Source organism: Corvus cornix, chromosome 1A (genome assembly GCF_000738735.6).
Source record: "Corvus cornix cornix isolate S_Up_H32 chromosome 1A, ASM73873v5, whole genome shotgun sequence".
Taxonomy (NCBI): domain Eukaryota; kingdom Metazoa; phylum Chordata; class Aves; order Passeriformes; family Corvidae; genus Corvus; species Corvus cornix.
In genome coordinates, this window is record NC_047057.1 from 60,969,854 (window position 1) to 60,991,937 (window position 22,084).

A 22,084-nucleotide genomic window follows, 5' to 3' on the forward strand; every position below is an offset into this window, starting at 1 on the left:
CCACATACCCGGTAGCCAGAGGAGAGACAGATGCAAAGCTCCAGTCATATTAGGCAATTAGCTAAGTATTTGTGTGTGAAATTAACTTTAGGCAGATGGGAAGCTGAAAAATCAGGGTCTAAGCCAAATATGTTTAGATTCTAACCAGACTCTGAGTACAAACACATAAAGTCACTTGGGTGGGTATCTGCAGGGTTAGCATTGTTGGTGTGTGGCACTTTGTGGGCCGGGCTTGGAGAACTTGGGAAACGATCCTGCTACAAATGGGGTGGCAGAGACAGCTCTAGAGGGACTGACTCATTTGTTTCATGCAGTCTCCAAAAGTGCATCTCACTTGGATGTAACTATTGGAAATAACTGGTTTAATACACATGAAAAAAAATGTTCCCTTTTCCTTTTTCCCTTTTCCTTATTCTTTTCCTCTGCCCTTCTCCCTTTTAGCTCCTGTGAAGTATTTGTTCTGTTCTAGGGATAGAAACAAGATTGTTGTTCCCCAGTACGGCTGCTAGATGCAACTCAAAATAACTGTCTGGGAACTGCATGGAGCACTCCCCACCCCTCACTTTTCCATGAGATCCTTGAATTGTATGACTTTGCTTCTGACACAGATTGGCTCATGCCACTTGCCCGGTCACACAGTTTCCTCTGAAGCTCTTGAAAGCCACAGCTTTATAAGCAGGAGCACAGAAAGAAATGTTGCTTTATTTACTTGCCACCTCAGAGCATAACCCATGTGTGGCTGGTTTTGACCCCATCCCCTTCTTGCTCAGCCCCTCAGCTGCTGCTGTGCTCCCCACCCCATCTCTGCTGGTAGTGAGTGCAACTGTGTGACCCTAAGTTAGAGTGTGGATTAGCAGGTAGTTTGAAAAAATGGGTTAAACCCATCTTTGAGGGCAGGTGGGAGCAAGGAGTAACATTCCTCAATCTACTGAAGTGGAACAGAAACTGCTGCCAGCACTGGCACTGTCAGGAGTCCCCTGTGAGCTCTCAGCCCCACATGTTCCCCACTAACCTGCTGGAGGTTTCCTCCCCCTTCACTGGGCACCCTGCAGAGGCTGGAATTTTTGTAGCTGAGATAGGAAGGGATCCATCAAGCACACACAAATAGTCCTGGCAGAGCCCCAGTGTGACTGAACAGAAGTTACTGATCCTTTCACCCACCATCATACAGTGCAGGAAAAGTGTTCATAAAATCCCATCTTTTCCTCTCTGCCTGTTCTATACTGGAAGAGATGCCTTCCTCCTCACTTTTACTGGAGATTATAGTTTTGAGGAAGCCTGCTGGGCCATGACCACAGGGATGTGAGGATCAAGAGCTCCAGACATGATTCTGAGCACAGCATCCATTTCCCTAAGTTCCAGTGTATGAATATGCTCTGGGGAGTGACAGCTACTAAAACCCGTCCCCTCTGACCTTTTAAATACTTGTTTGGTTGCCACATGCACACTTGAGTCTGAGATTCAAGTAATAGCTGGGAAAATCTCCTAAAACGTCTCCTAACCCGTTTGGTAAGGAACATGGTGTCTGAGTGTTGTGAACACAGCCTTTTCAGGAAAAAAATGCTCAGAATTGATGACAGTTTTAGGTCCAGTTTTCTTAAGGCCCTTCATGTGTCTCCTTCTTGCTGTTTCATTCCCCTACACCCACAAGCATTAGTGATATTATGGTAAATATCACTTTACAACTATGCCTATCTAAAAAACAGGATTAAATAATGCGCTTAGACATGAATCTGAAATTTCCCCATTATAGCCATGTCCAGCCCTTTCAGAAAATCCTGCTTCGTAATAAGTTTTGTTTGAAATTCTAATCTTAGCTTAGAGATAGGATGACTTTGCAGGCGTCCAGAGATGTCATGCACTTAGAGGCTTCCACAGAGACACAAAGCTGATAAGCCATATTCGGATAGCGTGGGTGAACTCTTCCCTACATGAGCTGGCAGGACATCCATCAAACATGAAAGAGCAGAAACTGCAAACTAAGGGCATCTGTTACCCTGAACCAGCTCTTTTTTTCTCCTCCTGTTTCATGCAAGAGCAGCAGGACAAAAATAGTTTTTATCATCAGAATACATGTGACTAGTGCCCCTGGTCCAATGTAAGTTGCATAGTGAAGTTTGTTCATTACATACCTTTTCCTGGAGTTTATCCTAAGGCTCTGGGAAGAGCAACCCCAGTTTGGGGTTGTTTCCTTGCCTCTCCATGCCATAAGTTACAGGATGGTTGTAAATCAGTTTCTAGGTGGGTTGAACATGGCTACAGTGAGTCTCTAGCTGTGTTCCTAGAGTGTGGTGTCCGTTATGTTCTTCTCCTCTCTGGCTCACTGGCTTTTCCAGGGTTAAATTAAGATTGTGCCAGTGACAGAAGGGAGATGCCATTCTCAAATTCAGACCTTATCACGGAATATCTGGCAGCTCCAAGCCCTCAAATCTCAGATGCTGTGCTGGGACCTGAAGAAGCAGATGGCCCCAAACCTGAATAATTCAGCCACAGTACTCAGAGATTCTTAGACTCCAACCTTCCTGACTCTGACAAAGAAGTCTAATGGTCATATTGCTGAAAGAGTAAGGGCCTAATGTGGCTGGTAGAATAAAAACACATATAACCATTAAATAAGCAAGAATATGCTGCCTTGGGGCATCTGCGGCTGTGATCCTGAAGGGTGGTAGATCTGGACCATGTCATTTACACGGAGCTGCATTAGTTCCTTAGTTACATGGTTAAATATTTTACTGCACGTTGGAAGTGATATTTATGGATATAGCCCGAAAATCCTGAAGTAAATTAAAGGGAGAGTTAAGAAATGTCATGAGAATAGCTATGTGGAACTCTTTTGGGCAGTCCTAGCTGGGACTGTTCATTACTTACTTATACCTTTAATCCAAAGGTTGTATAACCATGTAATGTATTTATGTATAAAGCAGACTAATATACATACATGGGAATGAATGCAGTGGCCACTGAAATGTGCAGTGTGGTGTCGTGAGCTGAATGCTGCATTATTATACAGCAGTTCTTGGGATGAAAATCCCCATGTTCTATGACAAGCACGTGATGAATGACAATTACACCTAACAGAAACCAATTAAAAATATTTTTTAAATGACTGCTTGTTTATAGTGTTCAGAATGTGGTTTATTATATTAAAGAAATGAGCAGCCCCTGCCAGGAATGTCTGTTCTGTTTGCATGGGTAGTACCTAGCAGCAGACGAATGCTGTCAATAGTGAATAATTATTAGTAACTGTAGTAAATAGATTTTCTAAAAATCTCTCTTCTCTTGACAGAGTACACTTGGAAGCTTCTTAGCTTCATTCAAGCCAATGCTTTAAGCTGTCCTGCCAAGACAGCATCAGCAAGTTGCTAATTTGTACGAGTCAGAGAACTTCTGCTTCAGGACAGTTTTTTTGATAATTTGAATACCTGATAGTCTTTCCCCACAGTTCTGCACAGAGGTCAATTCTAGTGGAGAAAAAACAGAGCAGTAAAAAACCAATGTGGAAATGATTGGGATGTTTGCATGGCAATGAATAATTTGATTTACAGTTTTGTTTTCAGACTTTTCTTAGTAGTCTCTTAGTTTTGCCTCTGAAAGGATTTATTTCCAAAGAAACTAAGGAGTTCTTCACATGCCACCATGGAATTCATATCAGAGAATTTACATAACATATTTCGATTTTAAATAAGGCTTTCAAAAGATGCTACTTGAGGATACAAATATACTGAGTTAATTTTTGCTTTTAATCACAACTCATGGGAGAATCATTGCTCCAGAGAGGTTTTTACAAGTGGCGCTGTGGTTTCAGTGGATACTTTAGAGCTGATTTCGACTGGCAGTATCACACTGGGGACACGGGGTTATAGTGCTTCCAAGGGGAACATACTCCAGCTTCTGACACTGGGTAATGGAAATATGGTAATGAAAAGATGGCCCCTGCCCACAGCTTTTTTTATAAAGCTAGCTGTTGGCTCAAGTGCATTATATGTCTACTTATTTATTTGATAAAATACCTACAAATCTTGTGTAAAATGCTCACGTGAGGTTTCCTTCAGCTTATCATGATGCATTAGCAGAACTGTCTGTGAATGAATTAACATCTTTATACAATAAAACACAACAGTCCATTGCTTTGGGAAGCAAAAAGAGCACAACCAATTAAATAAAGCAATTCATTGTACAAGGAGTTTTTACTACTTGACCACATTCAAAATTGTATTTATATTTTAAGAAAACACAATTCAATATGATTGCTTTTTGCAGAGGTTTTACATATAATGAGATGCAAACTTCTTTGGGCCATATTCCTGTTGGTACTAACTGAGTTGCATGGAGGTGTACAAATTTATAGCAGAGGTGTTCTGCTAGTTTACACAAACCTAAAAGGGGCTTGACCAAGTGCTTGGGAAGCTTTGGAGAATATATTCTTTCAGCTGAATGATACAGTTGGGAAAAGCAGGCACACTCTTGCAAATAAAGAGCTTTTTCAGGTCTGCAGTGAGACTGGAACTTACAAACACTTGAGATACTTCTTGTGTGGATCACTTGGCCTAACAAAGCAGAGATCTCTCCCTGCAGACTTTGCCTTGCTTATGCCCCTGGCTTAACAGAGCTATCCCAAACTGCTCAGGGGAAGTGCCAGTGTTTCCCAGCATGATTAAGTTTGGGCTCAGTAAAGGTTGTATGGGATATTTCTAGTTTAGAAGAAGCAGGGATGAGCTGTTATGCGCTGTGATGAGTGTGATGAACAGCGACAGAACAGGAAGGTAGACTTTGATCTGTGCCAGCCATTAGACACGGCTCAAGGAGTAGGAAAGTTACCCACGGGTTGTAAGCCAAAGGTTAAGAAACACTGCTGTGGCTCCACAAGCAGTTGCACAGCCAGTTTCTGTACTTTAAGGGGACCTGCAGGAAAGATGGGAAGGGACTCTGTGAGGGAGTGCAGTGCTAGGAGGAGGGGGAATGGCTTCACACTGACAGAGGGCAGGTTTAGATTGGATATGAGGAAGAAATTGTTCCCCATGAGGGTGGGGAGGCCCTGGCACAGGTTGCCCAGAGAAGCTGTGGCTGCCCCATCCCTGGCAGTGTCCAAGGCCAGGCTGGATGGGGCTCTGAGCAAGCTGGGATAGTGGAAGGTGTCCCTGCCCATGGCAGGGAGTGGAACAAGAGGAGCCTTAAGGTCCCTCCAAACCCAAACCACTCTGTGATTCTATGATTGGCAACAAGGGATCTACTCCTTCTACTTTGCTGTTTCTCTTCCAGAAACAGTTACCAGAAAAATGAATGCAGATGGGATGAGAAATTGTAGATACAAAAATGCTGCTAGCAAGGATTTTCTTGCTATTTTCTAAGTCCGTGAGAGACTTTTCTCTCTCACAGAAGAGGTAGCAGAGTTATGTAAACAACCAAGCCACCTGCAACCTTGAAAAGTCTTGTTTATGGTATAGTAGAAAAATATTTTGACAATAGATGTTTTAGGATTTTAGCCAATCACCCCAAGGGGTGGCTGATCCTTTGTCCAATTAAATTATGAAGAAAAAAGTCTATAAAAGAGTTTGTAAAATAATTAAATAAATCAATCTTGCTGCACAATTCCTGCCTGTTCGATCTTCTCCTCCTCCTCCTCCCTATGGCTGTGGGACACGGTGATATACCGTAGGAACCAAGCCTGCGGTAATAAGAAATATTATTTAGGATCTACCAAAGAGATGACTTTCGTCTGTCCATAGTTAATTTTACACATAGCCAGTGTTCACATTCAAAGCTCCTTTGCAAAAGGAAGAACTTCATAGTTCTGAAGCATAATATCACAATAATGAAAGCTTGCTTAGTTTAATGCTTAGAAAAACAAACCAACCCCAAACCATGATGCCACTAGAGTAAGTGTCCCCCTGAAGAGCAGGGGTGTTATGACAAAAGACAGGAAAGGGGAAAGGAGAGTGAGTGCAGAGCTGTGTGAGAGAAGAAATGGGGCAGGGGGCATGGAGCTCAACTGGGAAGGAGTGGGAGGGAACAGGCAGAATGAGGAGCATCCTGAGATAAAGCAGGAGCCTCAGAGGGCTATGATGTAAGAAAATGGTGAAGAAAAAAGAGCAAGGAGTCTGTGGAAGAGAAGAAGGGCCTACCAGCAGAAGAGGCAGTGTGAAGAGTCAAAGATGCAAAATCTCCAGGCTAATGTTTCCTGTACTGTGCACATGCCACAGCCTTAGGAAACTGCTCCCAAGTGGGACACATTTTAGACCTTTACATGAAACCAAACCAAATTTGTTTCAAAGATTTCATCCCTTCTGCACCCTTTTCAGTAACAAAACAGCTGTGCAGCTATTGGAAACACCCTCCTCCTTTAGTGGGAAACACAAAAACTGTTCAGCCTAAGCCCTTGGTGAGTCTGTACCATCATATGGACAGCAGCTATAGCAGGAGATCTCCTGTGTCTGCAGCAGGAGGTTTATGTTCTCTTGTAAGATTTGTCTGTGTTGAATAGGATTAATTGCTTTAGAAATGAGATTGTGCTTTTAAACCTGCTGGGCAGCAGTGGGACACGCTGCAGTAGTCACCCAACACTTCATTCGTGGTGAATATAACACTGGGGCCAATATTCCTGCACTCCTCCCTCCAAACAACTGGAGCATGATGAGGTTCTCCTCACCACATCAGAGATTTTCTGTTCCATGTGTTCAAACAGCAGAGTTCACTTCTACAGGCGTGGGTGAGCAAAGATGCTTCTCACACCTGTAATGGCTCTGGGAAAAACCTAAGAGAAAAGAGGTGCTAATTATTGGCCCTCTTAAGTACTACAAGACACAATCCCAGGCCCGTGGCAACCCTTTAATGTGGTGGAAACGGGGATCTCACTGAAGTGGTTGGCACCACTTAAAATAAATCAGGATTGCATTGCCACCAGAGACACACAGATCAACAAAGCTTTTTGTACTTCATCTTTGTACCAAGTTTGACAGCAGGGAATCCAATTAGCTTTTCCCTGAAGACAATTAAATTAAATCAAGAATAATTTTGGCCTTTTGGCCGTGAAATTTGGATAACAATATGTGCTTCTGCTGCAGGCGTCTGCTTTTTAAAAATGTATTTTATTTGTATGACAAAGGTCAGCATAGGGAATTGATCCAGAAAAGAGCAAAAATTTTTTCACAGCAGTAGACAGGGAAATCACAGAAGTACTTCCCCTCATAAAATGTTCAAGACTGAGCTCTTTTGTTTAGTTGTGTCACACAGCTTTTATTTCCAATAATTCAGAGAAAATAAAAACCTCCAAAAACCAATTAAAAAAGATAAACCACTGTATCATTTTTACACTGCCAGACTAAACGTAATCCCAATTTCAAGTCCTACAACTTCTCCAAAATTAATTGCATTTTTGGGCATGAGAGGAGGGGGCAAATACTGTGCATTATGTTATTTTAATGACACTAAAAATACGCTTAAGTGCGCTTAAGTCTTCCTAAATTTTTTAGCAGTAGGTGAGTAAGAATGACCTTGAGTATTACCAGTGAAGCTGATCTCTCAAGATGTACCTTTGAAAATATGCCTGTGAAACTCCATTTGGCTGTTTACTGCCCATGGGTCAGGATCTAACCACATGTGAAAGTCAGGTGCAGGCAGCCTTTGCAAAGCTGCCTGATATAAATATGTGTCCAACTTCACCTGCATTCTTGAGGATCTAGCAATAATTTGAAAATCACACCTCCTTGCACTAGATCTGATTTTGAGGTAGGCCACAAATGTGTGAAGGAAAATAAAGATTGTCCCCAAATAGAACTTGAAGGACTAAAGACATATAAAAAAATTAGTGGTTGGCTAATCACATGCCATTTTAAGCAGAATATTTTAGTGGACATGATTAAAGGATTGGCTAATATCAAGTTTATAAATTCAGATCAACTTCAATACAAAGTCTGGAGGTACTGTACAAAATTCCTCTATAAGCCTATCAAAGCATGCATAATCATAGTATGATTTGAATCTTTGATGAAAATTGGAAGAATGAATATGGATTTAGGAACTGACTATAGGAATAAACCATCGTTGTGCTGAAAATAGTTTTGTCACAACTGAAGTGTGCTTACGAAAGTGAAGGACAGGAAGAATGTCCTTATTCCTGATGAAATTCCTTTCCCTCATTCACTGTCCCTCCACTACAACTTGGAGAGCAAAGTTTATGCCTTTGGAATGCAGCAGATTGCCCCAGGCATTATGGGCTTGGATGTTTTTCCTAATTTTTCCCTCTGGGGACAGAATGCATCTGGGGAACCTCTTGCTTCCTTGACAAACTGCACGATTTTATTGCTGGATCCAGCATTAACATATGCAGTTTATAAGATCAGTGCATTCTTTTGCTCTCTTTAAAGGAAAATGAAGTCAATAAAAAGTCTAAGGAAAATGCCAAATTCCCAAGAAGTAAAAACTTCTCCCTCTGTGTGGGCATGTGTGTGTGTGTGAAGTTTAGTAGCTTTGAATAAAGTGACATTTTTATTGCTTCAAGGCATACGTGTATAGCAATAGGCTTTATTCTTTTGGAAGATAGAAGTGTGAAGAGAAAAGCTCTAAAAAAGCAAAACAAAAAAAAAAAGGTAAAAGTGATGTTACACTGAGTAGAAAATATTTGCATTTCATCTGTTTAAAAATAAGCTGTTAAAATGCATCGTGTGGCTCTTCACATGTCAGCCCGGACAAAGGAAGCGAAGATGCCATCTTCCTGGGAAAGCAGGTTCTCAGGAGTATCGTATTCCAGGATGTTCCCTCGCTTCATGACAATGACCAGGTCTGCAGTGAGGATGGTGTGAACCCGGTGCTGGCATGAAGGAAAGCAAACAGAGTTTTTCATTTGGATAATTCTCACTAATGGGCCTCATGCGAGGCAAACCCCATCAGGGAAAGGCTGTCCCTGTTTACAGCAATATTTGGAATAGATTCCTGTACTTTAACCTGAAGAGATCTGCAATTACTTTACAGGCTCTGCCACCAAGCCTAAAAATACTAAAAATAAATGCACTGTCAGGTGTTATAGAATCTTGCTCTGCTCCTTGTTCTCTGCACCCCAGCAGTCTGCTCTCCATCTATCTCAGGGCACTCCTGGGCTGTTCCTTCTGTAAATCCCTCTGAGATTTAATTTGAGCATGCTCCAGGCAACAGCTTAATCCCATAGGCTACAGGTTTGAAACCAGTTTGAGTTTAATTTCAAGGCCATATGAATACAGCCGGTCAGGTATAGATGGGATGAACTCTTAAAAGTGTGATATTTCACTACACAGGCTGAAAGTCAGAGATCACTTCATGGGTTGGATTTCCTTGACATGGTAGTTTCAATGTCAGCTGCATGTCTAAGATTTAGGTATGGTCAGCATAAATAATCATGAAATTAAACAAACCCAGGAACCACACAAGAAACACCTTCTTGCACTGTCCTCTCAGAAGCTGTGCAGTAGAAAGGAAGCAGAGTGAAATGAAACTGAAGAGGTAAAAATAACTACCAAAGAGCCAGAAGTCCTGTGAACAGGGTGGACTGAGAGAGTCTACTTGTGAGTCTTCACCAAAGTGGTGAACAGGCCGTTCTCTTTGAGGAGCAAGTTTGAGGCAGTGTCACATTCAACTAGAAAGCCCTCAGAAAGGACTAGGACAAGATTGGCATCCAAAATGTGAGATACGCGATGCTGGAAAAAAGAACAGAAAAACAGGTGGGTGAAGGAAGGATCAGCTGTGAATGAGGAGAAGGAATGAAGCCAGCTCCGTGAGGAAAGCTACATAGTAATGTGTGCTATTTCACTTGGGACACTGACTTTGGAAAGGCAAAGCCAAAGAAAAGTGAGATTCCAGCCAGAAGGACAATACAGCATGCAACTGAAGGACAACAACCTCACCACCAGGATCTTCATCATTTACACAGCCAAGAACCTTGGAGCACATTGTAAATGAGCTGGGTTAAGTGGCTTGCCTGACACAAACTACTCACTGACAGGCTTGAAACCAGAGTCCAGGAGGCCTGACTGTAATCTCTAACCACAGGACTGGATTCCAGACAAGGCAAATGAAACAGCTGTTGAAACACGTATTTATCTCGTGGAGAAAACCTCTGTTTGTTGAGTAATGCCACTGTCAGAAGGTGGAAATATTCCTAATGGTATCCAGCACATGTCTGTGCATGTGTATGTATAGACATGCATGGATATATGGAACTTTTGGGCACTAGAAGTGGCAGGAAAATGGGAAAGAACATCATAAACCCCTAGCTGAAAAGGTATTATTTTGGGAGGTAATTCCCATTGTTACAGTTTTTAAAACCTTTATTGTCAACCCAGCTTTTTATTCCAAAAGACAGAAAAGATAGCCCAACTTGAGAAACCACACCAAGAATATTTTGAAATCTCAACTCATAAATTTGTGCCGTGATTGTAGGCACTATACATACATAGCCTTCAGAGGTAAAATTCAAACCTAGATTTTGATCCAACTTTCAGTAATGGTTCAAGCCATGCATTTGGTTTCAATTTTTTAGTGAGAATGACTTCAAATTTTGTTGGAGACAATGCAGATATTGAAGTTCCCTGTAAAGTCTTTGTTCAGATCCAAGTGTTTTAGTTTAATAGCAGGACAGCATTTACTGCAAAATTTCAGGTTGATAGTAGGTGTCTGACTTGTTCTGCTTTCATGGGAATATTCTGGACTCATGGTTTAGTTCTGTTTTGTGATTTTTTTTAGTTTTATACAGTGGTGTTTAACTGGTGGAGGGCAAGATTAACTGCCTGAGGAATGAGGGAAAAAGAGCTTTTTCTGGCTTAATACTTACTGCTATTGTTACAACAGTGCGGTCAGCAAAGGCAGTCATCACAACCTTCTGCAAGATGTTTTCCTGTAGGAGGAAAAGGCTCACTTCAGTTACTTCATCCTGTTACTTCTAATTCACTTGTTTTCAAGCATATTCCACACTATCTCTTTCCCAGCAGTGAAACATCACACCTGTGAAAACAGGGGTTCTCGAAAGCATTTCATTTTATCCGGAGAGAAACAAAACCACGGCCAGCTTTTTCTGCTACAGAGATCTCACGGCTTTATGGCTGACACTTAGGGAAGATGGCTTTCTCCTGGTAGATCCGTAATTAGCTAATTGCTGTACTCACTGTGGCCATGTCAATAGATGCTGTGGCTTCATCCATGATGAGGATGCTGCTCTTGCGGACAAAGGCTCGGGCCAGACAGAAGAGCTGCCTTTGCCCCACACTGAAGTTCTCCCCTCCTTCTGTGACCATGGCATCTGTAACAAAACAAGTTCCTGTGAATCTTGCACCCCTGAAATGCTGCCCCTGAGGAGCTCTGCCTGTGCACTATTCCAGGGCCAAGCAAAATTCCCATAAAAGACAATAACCATAATCTTGACTGACCAGTGTGATGGAGGGATACCAAGAAAAATGAGCACAGCCTCTTGGGAAAGGAGAAATATATCACTAAACAAACAGTTGGCACAAATTGTTAGGAAATCTGGTAGGCTGCAGGGTAATATCTTAGTAATATGAAATATGCTTGATATGGAAATAAATGTATGAGTTTTCTTCATGAAACAGATCTGCAATGGTAAGAAAAATGCTCTGTCAATGTTTACAGCTCTGCTGGCAGAGCCAGGTTCTGCTAAAGGAGGTAAAATTGGGTTTTTTTTTCTCCTTACTAATTATCCCACTATGAACATAGAATCACAGAATATTCTGAGTTGGAAGGACCCCACAAGGATCATCAAAATCCAACTCCTGGCCATGCACAGGATAGCCCCAAGAATCACACCATGATGCTGAGGTGTTGCAGGATTTTTCCACAGTGCATGGGAAACCAGACTATTCTTCAGCTTTTCAATAAGAATATTCCCTCTAGCATGAAGAGAGAATCTTCACTATTTGCCTGTCAGCTCCTACATGATGATCCAGAGTGTCAGATGGGATGGATCTGTTTATTTGTGTGCCTGCATGATCCCATTATTGGCCCATGGTGCCAGAGATTGGTTCAGACATACCAAGGCCTCCTGGCAATGACTTGACCATGTTCTTCAACTGAGCAATCTCTAGAGCTTCCCAGAGTCTATCATCGGTGCACTTGCATTCAGGATCCAAATTAAAGCTGCAAAGAAAACAGTAATAGGAATCTTGCTACTGCAATTACCTTCAGGCCTTCTGCAAATGAACACTTTGGCATTGTGTATGTCACTGGATGTCCCTTGGGCAGGCTGTGCAGATGGATTGGACTGAGCTAGGAAGGTTCCTTGCCTTTTCCATCCTCTCCTGTCGCACAGCTCCCATGGCAGGCAGGCTGTGCAATGCTGCCTGCCACCCCCTGATGGCATACACCTACCGGATGGAGCCACTGAACAGGATCGGGTCCTGGAGAATGATGGAGAGCCGGGAGCGGAGCGTGTGCAAAGGCAGTTTGCTGATGTCTATCCCGTCAATCACTATCCTCCCTGTGTCAAACAACACGCAGAACATGTGAGGGAATTGCACAAAGCACATGATCCACAGATAGCTGGCAGAAAGGTGGGACAGCCCCTCTAGGCTGGTGTCCAGATGATGGGACACCGTTTCTGTGAGCTCTCAGCACTGTCAGACACAGGGGGAAGGTGAATGTATCTAATAACACAAGCCAAGGATGTCCCAGCTTAGCAGTGACACTGCCACCTTGCTCTTCTCCTTTTTCTTCCCCCCACCCTCCCTTAAGGGAAGTACATGGGTTCCTTGCTATGTGATTAATGATTGAAGGATAATTTATTATGGGTCAACTTGAGTTTTACAGCCAAACAGAGAAAGAACAAGAGCAACTTACGTTGCTGTGCCCTTCTTTGTTCCCCTTGAATTCAACAGTTGCAGAAGATATTTTGAGATGTGCACAATTTCTTTTGCATAACATATATATGTATATGCAACCCATTCACCAGGAGCCAAAACTATCCTTCTGACTCCAGGAGGAGCTGGGTAGCATTAACTTTGTAATGAGAGGCAGATCAGGAGAACAGAAAGGATGTTCTGTTCCGGGGAATTTTAATTCCATTCACCTACAGCTCAATTTCATTTGAGTGTGTGGTGTGAATTAACCACTTACTGTGCTGCTATTGTGAGATTACTGGGAGCAGTCACATTAATCTTCACCAACAAGAAGTTGCTGCAGCAGCTGGGATAATTGGTAAAAAAGAGGATTTTTTTCCATTTCTAGTCACTACTTCAGGTCAATGAACACATGGATATCCTCTGAAAATCTGATTTATGATGTGCTGGGTGTGGCAACTGCTGATATCCAGGCAAGGGAGATGGGAAAAATGTACAAGAGAAACTGGTTGGCTGTTCTGTAAGTAGAAGATGGTGAGAAGGGCAGAAGGAATTTTTTTCATTTAATTCTCAAGTAAAATCCAGGAGTGACTGACCCCACTGACTTCCTCTGAACATAGAAACATCTTTCAGTTTATGGGGAAGGGGTGGGCTAGGACAAACTGAATGAGGATATGGTAAAGGGTATTTCCATCAGGCACTTCTGCAGTTTTCATGTGGATTGCTTCACCAGGCAGCTGCACTCCTCCCTGGGATGTACCTAACCCTAATTTCATCAGCTGTCTCTCCCAACAGTAAGAACTTAACCATGAACTGGCAGGCATGTGGATATTCAGAGCTGTGTATGTGTGTTCCTTCTGTCATTCCCAATTCTCATGATTCTGCATTTTGTAGGTTGTTCTCTGACCCTGTTCCAGTGGAAGATTTCATCCCCCCCTAGCTGGACTACTTCTATTATTTTAGTTTTATGCTTTTATTATATGGTCAGAAGAACCAAGATTTTATCTGTAAGGTGCAAAGTCCAATTATTTTCAGACTTCAAGAAAGTCCAAATCAGGTTATAGGACTTCTGCTTGAGGCATTGGTGGTTGCATAAACTTAAGTAATTACTTTTCTTCATAAACAAGGACATTAGAGTGGGTTAGCAGAACATGAGGCGGAATAAGGAGGGAAAAATTAGTATGGCATGCCTGGGGAATAGGGAAATGCATATTTGATATGGAGCTAGGAAAAGAAAAGAGGAGATGAGAGGACTAAGGGGAAAAGTAAATTGAGAGGAGTTGGGAAACTGGGAAAGGAGTGAGAGATGGTCAAGCAAGACACAAGAGAAATGAGAGGTTGGTTGAACAGAGGGCAAGAGAAGGGAAACACTAAACAACAGAGAAGCAAAAATAGGAAAATAAAATGGGACAGATACAAATTTAAGGAGATAATGAAGACCTAAGGAACAACATGAATGAAATCCTGGCTCTAGTAAAGTTACTTGAAATCTTGTTATATAACTTTTATTGGAGTCAAGATCCCACCCAGAAATGGACCAGCACAGAGGCCAAATATGGGTCCATCTGGGAGAGGGGTGTGCACAAAGGATAAACAGAGCTTAGTTAGAAAAGGCTTAGACATTCCCATTGGGAAAAATCAGGGATACAGAAGAAGGAGACAAAGAAAATATACAGAAAGAAGACTTAAGTAGAAAGAAACTTCAAGCTGGCCATAAGCATAGTTATTATTTCTTCGCAGTATTTATATATCCAGGAATCCTGGTCATGAATGAGAAGCCTGTGACCATAGACGCATACAGGCACAGAACCACAACAAAAGCAAGTATTAGCTGCATCAGATTCACTTATCCTCCCACATCCTACTGGGCTTTCCCACGCAAACACTCCATGCACAAGGGCTAAATTAGAAATGTGGAAATCTTTGGAAAAAAAGATGACTTTCTAGTGGTTTTCTATAGTCCTGCAACAGCACACATGTATCTGTATTATAAATCCTGAAAAGCAGTTCCTGCCAATTAGCTGGAACAGTGAAATGCTGCAGGAGTGAAAACACAGCAACATTTTCTCAACCCTTTAGTCAGAATCTGCTGCAGTTGTGGGAAAGCACAAAAAAATAAAAAAAGAATCAAGGGAATGGACTTGTTGAGTTCTAGTTTCTATTCTGCTAATATTTTGACAGCTATAATAAGTTTATGCTATCATTCTTTAGGGAGAAATTTAGACTCCAGAGAGTTACATATTTTTTGTCCTATCTCAAAAATTGCATTTTGTTTTGTCAGACCATACGCAAAAATTTTTTTTAAAAAATTAGAAATATAACCTGTGCACAACATTTCCTGGAAGAACCAAGTGCTACTCACAATAGGACACTTTGTACTTTGAAGGCATGACACTTCCAATCAAATATCTTCTGAGCCAGAGAACCAGTTTATAAACTATCAAAAAGGCTCCTCACTTCTCTGAGGAAATAAGGGGGGAGCAGGTTGAGGAGTGACAACATATTCTGGGGAAAACTGACCATCAAAAATGTCCACCATTCTGAAGAACGCCAAGGACAGGGAGGACTTGCCGCTGCCGGTGCGACCACAGATCCCAACCTGCAACAAAAGGAGGATGTCACTTACTCACAGAGTACTCACTTACCACTTACTCCTTACTCCTTGCTTACACCTGCAGTTCTTTTGGGAAAGCTGCACAGATGAGTAGAAAGGTCCTTCCCAAGGGCAGGTGGCACAGTAGGGAAAACACAAAACAGCACAGCGAGCGCACTCCCCTTTTCTGCCCCTCATCACAAGGACTTGTCCCGGGAGCATTTCAGCATTTTAACCAGGATGTCAATGACGCTGCATGCTGAAATGTGAGATACACTTGTGTTTTTACACAGTACACTTTGATGTTCCTCTAATTTATCTGCCATCTAGGCTCACTTTTATGCAAGGAAAATGGACTTGGAAAGACATGGGACGCTCAGAAGAAAAACTGATCCCAGCCAAGAGTAAGCTTTTGTCAGTGTAAGTTCTTGATCTGTGCCCAGGGACCTCTGAGAGGACTGTAAATGTATATATCTGCCGCTGCAAGTTGTTAATCTTGTTCTTCTGGCACTTTAGAAAGGAAAACACTGTAACAAAGGATCTGCACCAGAATGAGGATGATGGGCACTTGCTTGATATGATACCTTTTGCCCTGGTTTGATATAGGCCTTCACATGCTTCAGAACAGGCTTCAGGTTGTTTTCATAGCGAACACACAAATTTTCAATCTTGATTTCCCCCTCCTGGGGCCAGTCTTTGGGGACCTGAGAGGGATCTGAAATAGTTACAGAAAAACAAACTGAAATGAGTGCTGCCAGAGGGTCACCCCTTATGACAGTCCCCTTTCCCTCTCTCTTCTGCCTGGGCAGCTTCCTTTAAGCCACTGGAGAAATGGAGCCCCATTTCCCTGTCAAGGGGAGGCTGGGCTGGGAACTGCCTGGCAGGCACTTGGCTTCCAGATCTCCACACATGGGGAGAGAGGACAGATACTAAAGCATCTCTTGGCACTGCAACAGGGAGAAGCCAAACGAGCAGAGAACGTGGTGTCAGGGCAGTGTTAACGTGGCCTTGGATCAGTGACCAGCACAGGAAGGGCAGCTTGAGGAAGGAAGTTGTTACTGCCACGCAATGTGAGCTGTTGACATTATCACAGCTCGTGTTTCATCCTGATTTGCAAATACACATCAGCTTTTGTCTCTGGACTAAGGAGCTTGGCTTTGCAGGGAAGCTTCTTGACCTACAAGCCTTTGCTTGCACTTCAACCACTTCTAAAATAGCAGTCAAAGCCAATTTGAAGTGTGTGGAGCACGAATTCCAATGTGAAGCTCAGAGAAGAGTAGCTGAGATCTGCTTGCCAACCCTGTAGTCCCCACCTGCTACAAAGATCAGAGATTTTGAAGCATGTGACATTTCTAATTTTTATCCCTATTTTTGTTTTCTGAGTAACTTACATGGATGTTTTGTTCATCTCATCTATAACTGCAGCATTTTCTGATTGTACTACAGGATCCTGCTCTGTCTCCTTTGATAGGATTTTTTTTCATGTTGACTAACATGAGCAACATATTTCATAGCTCCTTTTAGCTATCCTTGTCACTCACACCAGTGGCTGTTACTACACCTCAGTGAGAACAGATTTTGGCCAGAGAGGTGTGTACATTTTGCATGACCAAGTCTACCATTCTTCAACATGACCATGTAAAGCCCCAAAAGGATTAGAGAGCAATACCCAGGTAGCCTTCGTAGTTCTCAGACTCCATGTTCAGGAAGCTGTGTACTTTTTTCACTGCACCCATCTGCACCTCCAGATCAGCCAGATTCCTTACTACCCAGTTCAGGTAGTTGGTTATCTGCATCATAAAACAAAGACAAGGACAGGGTTCAGCCTTTTTTCTGTTCATCTACCCATTTGGAAATAAAGGTTGGATACACTTATGAAAATCCTTGGCCTGACCCAGCACAGCGGGACTCTTTTTAACATTACAACAGCTCAAGACCCAGTGCAACAGCATCAAATCTGTAAGAAGACAGTCATACTCCAACACTATTAGCCCTAAGACAGTAATTTAGTGCTTGGTATTCTCATCCTTGTTTTTTGAAGGAGAAGTATGGAAAAGTTGTACCTAAACTCTGACTGATTGAGGGAATCTCTTGTTTTCCGCATCTAATAATCAGCACTAAAATGTGTCTTCTTTAAGCACACAAACACAGAAAAGAATCAAAATTGAAAGTGCTGCTTGGAAATATTTTCTATTATATATATTCTAATCTTTTGAAGACTGCAACTAAAGATTAAGGAAGTTCGCTGTTTGCAAATATATTGAAAAGATTTTATGATAATTTCATTTCTGTTTCTGCCTGTGCATATTTAGATAATCCATTTATCTCTGTGGAAAGTATGAGAAGTTTCTAGCATAGAAATATATGAGGGAAAAAATGCGTTATCAGTTCAGCAATATTTCCTTCCTGGTTTTTATTCTCATTTGTGATGAAAAAGATTTGATCAATAATAAAATCAATAGTAAAGGTAATACTTTTAGTAGATAATAGTTGATGATTAGTTCTCTAACAATACTCAGTAGCTCAGACAAACTCTTTTCTAGGACTTACTATTTAAGGCTGAAGATTGGAAATCTGTTTCCTAAGTCGGTATTCAGGTGCTTCTATAAAAAAATCTTCTTATTAGGAAGATTGCCAAGAACCGTTAAAAATTGAGATATTTTATGTACCTGAATGAAGGTTTAGAAACTTAAAAAATAAAAACACCTTATGCAGAAACCTATTCAGAGAAAGGCTTTGCCATTTTTTTTTTGGTGGGTGCCAAATAAGGACTTTATTAAGAATAAATCACCTAGTCTCACTTCTTTACCACTAACCTAATACTGATGCAATAAGCAAACGGTAAATAATTTTAACTGAGATTCAGAAAAAATTGTTGTTAATTTAGAGGACTTGGTTGCTTGCTTTATCCTTGAGATAGAGTTCTTGATGGGGTATTCTCTCCTTCACGTTCAGAAACCCGCACATTTGGTGTCCAGCTTTTGAGTTAGGAAGTTACAGAAATGGGAAAGTTTGCAGATGAGCAAAACATTGTGGAACTGCTGCTTGCAGTGGCAGGCTGCTATCCTAGATCTGGCAGATTTGATAACACAACCTGGCAGCCAAAAAGCTCTTCCCACTATCTCAGGCTTCCTCACAGTTGTGCAAGGGAGTTGGCAGTGTTTATAAAAGAGGAGAGAATAAACTCAGGATGTAAACACAACCTTGGTACAAACAGTTTTCTCTCATCCAGGTCCAAATATCAGCCCTCTCTGAGCTTCAAAGAGAAATTATAATAAAAATTATGTCAGGGGACACAGGTAATGATCCAGCTGCCTTCAAAAGTTCATCAGGGTTATTGTGGGGCAGGAGAGAGACAGGTGATCACTTGTTGGCTACAGCTCTTCTTCACCTTCTGTGCCAGACTTCAGCACATGGCTATTTCACGCTAATGAACTGTTTGCAAATACAGGCTAAAACAAAGAAGCCAGTGATGATACAGACATCCTGGCGCTTCCAGATCCCTGCTAATGAAGCAGCATTACCAGGAATGTTTTCAGAGTGAAGCTGAAGCCCTGGGACTGATTCTCTGTTGTTGATAGATTCTCACACTGTTGCAACAGCAGCACAGAGGGGATCTAAGGCCACCCTAAGGCAGCTGCTGAGGACTTTCTTTTGTAGCCACGGGCTCACCAGCATTTATGTGCAAAGCCAGATCTCAGTGTTAGACCCAAACCTTTATCCCTCCCTCACAGCAGTGCTTCAAAGCAGCCAGATTTTTGCCATGCCAGCCATGGTTTCAAAAGTTTTTCCTGCCACTGTCATCATCCTGCCTTTGTCCCCACACTTGTGGTTCATTCAGTAATATTTCTACTTTCTGTGGTAATTGTCATTCATTCTGTGCTCATGATAAACACTCAGCCTCTCTTGCAGCCAGGTATACTGAAATACTGTTCCTTCTTCTCACTGCTAATGACAGTGGCAAAAGTAACCAGCTACTGGACCACCACAACCTTGTCATCTCTGACTCCATCACCTCTGAATTCCTAGTGCTACCTGGCATGATGAACCATGCCCACAAAGGTCCCAATCCCCAAATCCATTCACAATTGCATGGACAATCTTGGGCATCTCAGTAGTTTTCCTCCAAAGGCAAAACCATTAATTCTGTTTCTTCGGCAATTATTTTATTTGATCTTTGGTTAAAAATTACCCAGATGATGACAATCTGTATTTCCTGGCAGCTTTTGCCATGTAGAGGTGGAACCAGCAGTGTGTTGTACAAAACAGAGTGCACAGCAGGTCCTCTTACGCATTTTTAATTTTCCTGCTCCGCTTGGGAGCACGCAGGGCCTGGGAATGGTTGTGTTTTTTTAATTGGCTCATAAAACCTGAAGCAAGTCCAAGTTGCCCTGAACTCCCTCAGCTCTGGCTCGAGTCCATTATTTTCAGGATTCTTTTTTTCAAGATGAAGAAAGCTGGGAGATGACCGTGTACACATAAAAATATTATAAAAATAATGTGTTGGTCTGCAAGTTCTTACACTTGGCCTTGGCACGTACCGTCAGAGCGTACAGGAGACCCAGCCCCACAAAGCCTGAGTGTGGCCCTTCGGTGATGGAAGTGACAGCAGCAGTCAGGACAATACAAGCACCCAGGTAATCCTGGAATGAGAGACAGGGGGACAAAAAAGGGAAAAAATGCAGCAACCAGAACATTTCTTTACCTGCGGAGCAGTTTTGCTTTACCAAGAATTATTTATATAATGACACCTAGTCCTTAATTTTGGCATGGTTTTTTCCCTGGAAAAGGTCATCATTGTGATGCCCAACCTGAAATACTCAAAGCAACTTGCTGAACACAACTGAAACAGGCCAGTAATTGCTGCAAATCCATTTGGGCTAGGGCATCCCATGGTGGCCACCCCAAAAAGAGCAGGGATCAAAAAATCTAATAAACATATTTTTAAAAAAATCATGAGAAGGATATAACAGTGACACCCCTAATTCCCAGCACTAAAACAAATCAACTCCAGTCTCTTCACTCTCCTTCAGGTCTTCTGAAATATGGGTTTGCCTCCTCAAAAAAAGGAAGTATCATTGACTTCACAAAGTCCATGAAGGCTTTTGCTAGAATTTATACAGGTCATGCACATGTTTTATTGGCAGAAGCTTTGCAGGAGCTGGAACCCATTTTCTTGATGCCTATCTCAGGTTTGAAGTTATGCAACATGTCATCTCATGGAGTCAAGGTGCTCATTAATGGAATATAGTTGGTATCTGCTGCCTACATTACATTTACTTTGGATCAAATTTTCCATTCATTTTTCTCCTCCTGTTTGATGATGCCCTGTCAGGAATCTTTCCTTCTGAGATTTGAAATGAGGGCTGCCTAGTTCATCTGTCTATAAAATGTGTTGATGAGCAGAATACAGACTCAAATTTTAGGGGAGAATGGATTCAAACTGACAGAGGGAGGAGTTAGATTGGATACAAGGAAGGAATTGTTCCCTCTGAGGATGGTGAGGCCCTGGCACAGATTGCCCAGAAATGCTGTGGCTGCCCCATCCCTGGCAGTGTCCAAGGCCAGACTGGATGGGGCTCTGAGTAACCTGGGAGAGTGGAAGGTGTCCCTGCCCCTGGCAGGGGTTGGAACAAGATGAGCTTCAAGGTCCCTCCCAACTCAAACCACTCTGTGATTCTGGGATTCTGTGACTCACACCTATGGAGAATTACAAGCACAATGGTCTTGGACCTCCATCAGCAGCTTGGACAGGACTTAACAGCTGCTATTAAATCCCACAAACTTTTTGGTGCTCTTAGTACTACTGTGCCATTAGGCAGAGCTAACTGAACTATTCCTTGGCAAGACCACATTATTTCTAATGCTCTGATGAGGTGAGGCGTATTCTTGGACCAAATTCATTCTGCATGTAAGCAAGTCTAAGACTGTGAGACATTAGCAGGCGTGTTCCAGGATTGGCTGTTGCTCTGTTATTTATCTGTCTTAGATTTGGAAGCAATTTCAGCTGATCTTGGATGCTGTAAGAAGCTGAAAGCTTCGAGCTGAAGGGAAAGCCTTGCCATCATGAGAAATGGAGAGTAACTTTGTTGCTCCAACAGGAAAAGAAGGTGAATATATAGTCTTTGATGTGAGGATTAATCATGCCTGTTGCTATTTATGTCTAGCAGAATCAGGCCACTGCTCTGTTTATTCACTGCTCTTTCTGTTTCAGATAAATAAGGGAATCACAGTTACTTTGCTTGCCTCTTCTTGCCTCACAGATCAGGAAAGTCCCTCATAGAGAGCTCCCCCAAAAACCAGGAGCCTGTGTCACTGTCAGTGGCTGCATTGTGCCCTGCTGTCATTTTCTTTCTGGAATCTAGTTCTGCTATCTTCTGTGGTATCAAACAATAAAACCACAAACAACATGGCCTTGCAAGGGTTTAGCTTACAGCCGTGGGATGAAACCTGCTGCTGGAGAGATAGTTCAAACCTGGGAGATCAGTGTGCCTAAAACAGCACTGGCAGAAGGATGGCACAGTTCACAAAACCACTGAAAAGCCACATTCTGCCTTGAAAGCAGTTCCTGCTGTGGCAGGTCTGTGGATGCTGCACAGTAGTAGAGAAAGCCTTGTTTGAAGTTATGTAAATGTTTGTTCTTGCACTCTCTTCAGACGCTAGACAGCACAGCAGCAGC

The 22,084-nt window shown here is 42.2% G+C and overlaps 1 protein-coding gene across 1 annotated transcript in view; it reads right to left on the reverse strand.

Annotated features, from left to right (window-relative positions):
• Positions 1-8,500: 8,500 nt before the first annotated feature.
• The window catches only part of ABCC9 (ATP binding cassette subfamily C member 9), a 71,339-nt gene continuing 57,755 nt past the window's right edge, over positions 8,501-22,084 (reverse strand). The window contains exons 35-43 of the mRNA XM_019292671.3: positions 19,947-20,048; positions 17,075-17,195; positions 15,990-16,120; positions 15,333-15,411; positions 12,346-12,454; positions 12,011-12,114; positions 11,130-11,263; positions 10,799-10,861; positions 8,501-8,806 (exon numbers count right to left, since the gene is read on the reverse strand). Of these exons, the coding sequence (XP_019148216.1) occupies positions 8,669-8,806; positions 10,799-10,861; positions 11,130-11,263; positions 12,011-12,114; positions 12,346-12,454; positions 15,333-15,411; positions 15,990-16,120; positions 17,075-17,195; positions 19,947-20,048 (981 nt within the window). The 3' untranslated portion in view covers positions 8,501-8,668. The remainder of the gene's footprint in view (positions 8,807-10,798; positions 10,862-11,129; positions 11,264-12,010; positions 12,115-12,345; positions 12,455-15,332; positions 15,412-15,989; positions 16,121-17,074; positions 17,196-19,946; positions 20,049-22,084) is intronic.